Source organism: Octodon degus, unplaced genomic scaffold (assembly GCF_000260255.1).
Source record: "Octodon degus isolate 3935 unplaced genomic scaffold, OctDeg1.0 scaffold00009, whole genome shotgun sequence".
Lineage (NCBI taxonomy): Eukaryota > Metazoa > Chordata > Mammalia > Rodentia > Octodontidae > Octodon > Octodon degus.
Genome location: NW_004524585.1, coordinates 29,493,318 through 29,499,800, shown reverse-complemented (window position 1 = coordinate 29,499,800; position 6,483 = coordinate 29,493,318). Strand labels below are relative to the sequence as shown.

General features: G+C 40.8%; 1 protein-coding gene across 1 annotated transcript in view; it reads right to left on the bottom strand.

The window, feature by feature from the left end:
* Positions 1–790: 790 nt before the first annotated feature.
* The window catches only part of Ell2 (elongation factor for RNA polymerase II 2), a 90,858-nt gene continuing 85,165 nt past the window's right edge, over positions 791–6,483 (bottom strand). Inside the window, exons 11-12 of the mRNA XM_004625429.2 lie at positions 4,480–4,524; positions 791–4,386 (exon numbers count right to left, since the gene is read on the bottom strand). Of these exons, the coding sequence (XP_004625486.1) occupies positions 4,270–4,386; positions 4,480–4,524 (162 nt within the window). The 3' untranslated portion in view covers positions 791–4,269. The remainder of the gene's footprint in view (positions 4,387–4,479; positions 4,525–6,483) is intronic.

Sequence of the window (6,483 nt, the reverse complement as noted above, 5' to 3'; positions counted from 1 at the left end):
CCTGGAGGACACGTCCTACAGGCAGGGTCTTGGGGCAAATACCCTGTTCCTGTTTCCTAGAGTCACAATTAACATCTTTTTCTAGCTTTATTATTATTTTAATGTATTTGGTACAGGGTCTCACTTCGCAGCTCAGATTCATATTGATCCTCCTGTTGTCAGCCTTCCCAGTGCTGGGACTATAGGTGTGTGCCACTATGCCCAGACTCAGTGGCTGGCCTAGCATGCCCAGGGGTGGGGCTGGCATGGCACACGGTGCTGGGGATCCAACCCTGGTCTCTGTGCTTGCCTTAGCAGGTGCTTAGTCTGCTTAACTATCGTGCCAGCCCTCACACAAGCCAATATGCCCTGGGAAAATAACTTACATGAGGGTATCAGACAGCACTGTGCTGTGGGCTGTGTGTGCAGACATGCCTGTGTGCATGAGTAAAGACTGGTAGGACGTGCCTGCAATCCCAGCACTTGGGAGGCAAGCTGCAAGTTCGAGACCAGTCTGGGCTACAAGCGAGCCCAAGGTCAGCTGAAACTGCATAGTGAGATCCTGTCTCAACAAGACAGAAACCAAGAAACGCACACACACAGACCAGGAGTCTTGCAGTGAGAAAGGAAAAGCCAGCACCAGATTGCAAAGTTAACAACTTTATTGAACTGCAATCAGTGTAGAATAGGAGCCACCACAGCTGCTGCGCTCAGTAACAACTGAAAAGCCCCTGTGACATTTTACCTCTGAGAGGCCTAGTAGCGTGGTCGGGGAGGACCAACTGAGAGCATGGAGATGTATGTATTATTATTTTTTTTAACACTTCAAAGTAGTTTGAAATGAGTCTCACACCCTCCTTCGCTTTCCAGGTTACAAGGACACCACTGCAGCCTTTATTGAGTAGGGTCCGTTCACATCCTCCCCCAAATCGGTCCTCTCACAGTGCTGGCTCTAATTTACCTTACCCAAGACACGTGAGAAAAGAGTTTAGTAACACTTGGGCAAGGAATACACAGCAAGAATTTCCTGAAGCAGAAATCAGGCCGAGAGATGACATGCCCGCTGCCCAGAACCAGCCAGAGATTCAGCCGAGCTCTGCGAGCACAGGATACTCTGGATGGGCAAGACGCCTCACGACGTCTGAACGGATGGGCCTGTCATCTGGGTCTAAACTTCATGCCAACATCTTGCATGTGTTTTATATAATAGGGTGAAACACTTCTCGGAAAAAGAAAGTTCCTATAAAGGTTGTACAATGAACTAGAGAGGGAAAAAAATTAATACTGAATTTTTATGATCAATGCATGAGCAGTGATAAAAACTGATGAGCCCAAAACCTCTGGGAGAGAAACTACTGGACATCTCTTACTATGTGAAGATTTGAAAGCACTTCTGAAGCATTTTAAGGGAAATAATCAATAGGATAGAGGTAAAATCCCTACATAACCCCCCACATAATGCTTTCTTCAATTTGGTTTAAATTAACTGTTCATGCAATATGGAGATTTGTGGGTGTTGGTAAAAACCTTCAAGATTTCAAATTATTTTTAATGAAATATTAAACACACAACTCATTTTTAAATATCGACAATGCTGTGTTCTATTTAAGTCTTCCTCAAAACAAAACCAAAAACTTATATTCTTCCATCAGAGTAACTGATACTAAATGGTAACTCATTCCTATGGCAAACATTTGCAGGAATCTAAAAATCTTATAGCATGGGATGAAAAAGGATTAGAAATATTTTAATTGGCTCACACCCAGGCAATGCAATCTCGGGTGACAGCATATTTTGAGATTTGCAGCTCTCAGATTTGCAACTGGTAGTCACACCTTTTGCAAGGATCTGTCCAATGTACACAACAAACATCTAAAGTAAGGCTTTTACTGGTACGTGGTCAAGTCTATGGGTGTGCAGGGCTGGATTTCCATAGAGCATCTCCAGCTTCCATGTTACCCAACTTGTAAACCAGACTATGTGCTGATGTAGGTGGTAGGAGCTCGCGGTCTCATGATTAACAGGAAGGCTTGTTTGTAAACAGGTTCTGAAATAAGAGTTGGCAGTGAAATAACCAATGGGTGCCTCTGAGTATGTAGAGGGGAAAAGTGATTTATTTGCACCTGCTGCAGAGATGAGTTAGAAAAATATAAAAGCCAACAGCTGACCTTCAGTTCAAAATTTCCAGATACATAGACTTAAAAGTTCAGAGCCACATCCAAGCCTAAGGTTCTCATACTTGAGCTTGCAAAAGTCAGACAGGAAACTTGTGAAAATGCAGGTACCTGGGCCCTAGCCAGAGGTTCTAATTTGGGTAATATAAGTAGTCCAAGGAGCTTGCTTTTGGAAAACAATGATCACAGCACATAGAAGGCCACCATCTCCAATTAAAAGGCCAATGTGTCCAAGAAGTAACACAATGAAGTTACTACCTGTAGAAAAGGCCCTCAGGAGACTGCCATCATAATACAGGAAGCAAACTTATCCCCCACTAAGCTTCCTTTTCTCTCTTTTTGCAACTAAAAGTTTGAAATAAGTTACTATTTAGTAATGATTGTACCAATTCGGAGGTAAAAGGAAGACCAGGGATCTCAATGCTAAAAGAAACAAAATTCCCAAGGAGGTCCAAGTTACAGAAAAATCAAATTTCTGTAGGATGGTTTTAGAATTGTAGAGGAAAGGGTCTTTGAAAAGTCTGTATCCTTTTGTATGCTACTTTTAATATATTGTCTAATCTGTGTAGTTAATGTTTTAGCAAGAACTCCAAAGAGAAAAGATCTATATGGTCTCTAACATTTCCTATATACCAACATTTTCTGGTTTATAGTGATACACGACAAAGTTGTTTACTTATTTTCTTGGATGCTGGAGACAGACATCTTTATTAAAGATACTACCAAAATTTTGGCAAACATTTCAAAACAGATTTGTAAACATAATGCTTCCCTTTTCAACTGGCAGCACTTTGAAAAGACAATACAATGAGACGACACAACTTGAATCAACATTAGTTCAAACTCCTGTATTTTTGACCACATAACTTATGTTCCCACATGATAAAACCAGTGAGAGTTGAAATCAGCCTCAACAGATAAACTCCATGAAATGAAAGTTTGTGCTATTTGATGAATCACAGTATGTTATGGTTAAATATATCCGCTTTTATATTCCTGGCATCCAGGATGAAAAAACTCTTTAAATATACATCTCATGTAGGTAATAGCTTCTTTGCATATCTCTCTTCAAAAAATACTTTATAGCAGTATATAAATAGGTTACCTACACATTTCATTTTATAATTTTGCCCCAAAACTATAGATCTGTTTCATTTTTATAACATATCAATTTTTGTCCAACATTAATAAAGCTGACAAACTTTGAAATGGAAATGCTTTTGTCTTCTGTAGTAGAAGTAGCCATTCGACAGGAAACAACACCCCTCCAGGAACACTCACCAGTTGTTTAACCTGAGCGTCTGGCCTCCTGCGAGGAGTGGCTGTTTCCTTTGGGCACACACACACCCACATCACCTCTGCACACACACAGGCCGAGTACACGCTTCCAGACGCCGGGAGGCCACAGGCTGCGCTCATCCAGAAGCAGTGTAGCTAATGGTTAACCGCACGATGTACACGACTAGCAAACACCTTAAGGCAACACTGCAATGGGGGGTTAACTCGCAGGGTGGATTTAAGGGTCTAGACCAAGTCAGTGTGGATATCCGTATGTGCAGAAAAGCCTGCACACATACCCACAGTTATCCGACTTCCTATTTTTAACCCTCCCAAACAATGTTTTAATTTTTTTGTATTTTGTGCAAATTTCTAAATATTCTACCATTTAAGGCAAAGAGTTTGCATTAAGAAAGGTCAGAAAATAGGCTTATGTTTATCCAAAAGCATTTCACCTTACACATCACTGTTTTTTTAACACACACAACTTGTAAGTGTGGACATTGGATCCCCAATATCTAAAAAATCATTTCTAATGACAAACACAAGTTTTTAAAGAAAAAAATGATTTGAAGTATATAAACACTGGATCCCCAATATCTAAAAAATTATTTCTATTAACAAACACAAGTCTTGAGAGGAAAAAAGAAGGACTAGCAAAAGCAGCTTCAAAATGCAGGGAAGCAAAGTAAGATGAAAAAAAAAAAAGTAACTCAAGTTTACTAATACTGAAACTTTTAACAGGCAAAGTTTCAATTTTTTAGAATCTATAACAACTCATTTGGAATTTTAAATAAATAAGCTTAAGTTTATTCACATCTTCTGGTCCAGGCAGAGCCTAGTGCCACGCCTCTGCCTGCTGTTGGTCAAATTCACCGATCAGTCTTTTGATGTGAGCCAGCTTGTTATGAAGATACTCGCATCTGTATTTTTCTTCATGGTAATTGGGACTCGACTGCAGATAAAAAACAAAAACCAGTGAGGAATCAGCTTGCAGAGCTGACCACTCTCACCTGCAGGTTCCAAAGTCCACAGAGATGATCCTTACCTGCTTGATCTTCTGATATTCTTGTAAGACTTCTTCATGAACATTCTACAAAATTGAAAATTAAAGGTCAGAATTAAACAACACTTTTTTTTTGGGGGGGGCAATGTAGTAACTGACATGCGGTCAGCGAAGCCAGAGCAAATGCTGATGGTGAGCGAGACCGTGACCTGGCACGGTCTTCATGGAAGGCAACTGGGCAGCAGCTACCAACATAGCAAAGGCAGGACTGATTCAGCACTGTGCTCAGACCACAGATTTGCTTCCCCTGAGTGACAGGATGCATATCCAAGGTTATTCATTGCAGCACAGCTTGTAAAGTAGAAGACAGAAAACAATGTCAAGATGCTCTCGAGACTGGGGGTGGTGGTGCGTGCCTGTAATCCCAGTTCTTGGGAGGCTAAAAACAGGAGGATCACTATGAGTCTAATCTGTGCAGTGAGACCCTGCAGACCCTGTACTAAATACATGAAAAAATTTTTCAAAGATGTTCTTAAATCTATACAGAAGATACTAGGAGACCATTAAAGATGGGTGGGGGAGGAACTGTTTTTTGTGTTGATTTAAACATTTCTCTAAGATGCATTTATATTTGTTGGTGAAAAGAGTAAAATACAAAATAACATCATACTATTTTATGTATTTAGTACAAGGTCTACAGGGTCTCACTATACAGACAGGACTCATAGTGATCCTCCTGTTTTCAGCCTCCCAAGTGCTGGGATTACAGGCCCATGCCACCACGCCCAGTCTCAGTCCACATCTCAGCACGCTCCGAGGGTGTGGCCAGCATGGCAGGCCGGGATTGAACCCTGGCCCCTGCATCTGCCTAAGCAGGCACTTTAATCCGCTGAGCTATCGGGCTGGCCCTAGGATACTATTATAATGTAAACATTTCCTTACTTTTAAAGATGTATCTATCTTTCCTCATTTTATTGAAAGTATGACAAAAATCATGTATTGTGGTTTGTGTTGCTGGGACATAGCATAATGATGGATCTTACAATAGAGAAAAACAGATTTAGTTAAATATAGCACAAATACATTTACTTTCAGGTATATGTACACATTTATTTTATACATACACTTCAATAAACTTTTGAAAGGCTATACTGGAAATCAACAGTATGAGTGACTTTGGTGGTGGGGTTGGTAGCTCAAGCAAAAGGGCCAGCTAGTCTTTATGTGCCGCGTATCCAGCACAGATCTAAGTAGTTTATAAATGCTGGCTTACATGTAACACTCATAACAACTCTATGATTATCTATGATGTCTCTTTGAGGCAAAGAGGCATTAAATAACTTGCCCAAGGTCACGTAAGTATTAAATAATAGCTTGGAACTCAACCCACAAAACATGTCTCCGGAGCTTGCTCCCAACCACTATGCAATTCTGGGAATTACATTTTAGTTTATTTGTTTATTTATCTATTTTTGTGGCACCTAGGATTGAACTCAAGACCCTGCGTTTGGCAGACAAGCACTTATTTTACTGAGTGATCTCCCTGGCCCCATTTTAGTTTAAATATGACCATACACACTGTTAACTGTGTAGGAAAAATAAAGCCTAAAACCACCTTTTCACCAAACTCTTATACCTGCAGATACATTTTCCGGTGGAAAAGGCTGTAAGTCTTAGCAGCTTTTGATCAAGAACCATAAGTACAAGACGACCTGAGGAATCTCTAAGATACACAGTCTTGGACTGTTTTTTTTTTTCCCCATGGTGGGAAAATCCATCTGTCTGCATCTGCCCCCCCCCCCCACTTCTCCTTGGGAAAAACCAATGGTAGTGGGCTGGGACAGAGGCGCGCACGACTGATGGTGTGAACATGACAGTTATCTGGCTGATCCAAAGAGGGAAATATTCATTTGTTAATCTTTTTGCTGAAAACTATGAAAAGAAATCAAAGACAAGTCAGACACCTGCTATTCCTGGACAGGGGTGGCACTGCCATGTAAGGCAGAGAACTGAAGATGGAGTAACACTGGCCACCAAGCATTAGTC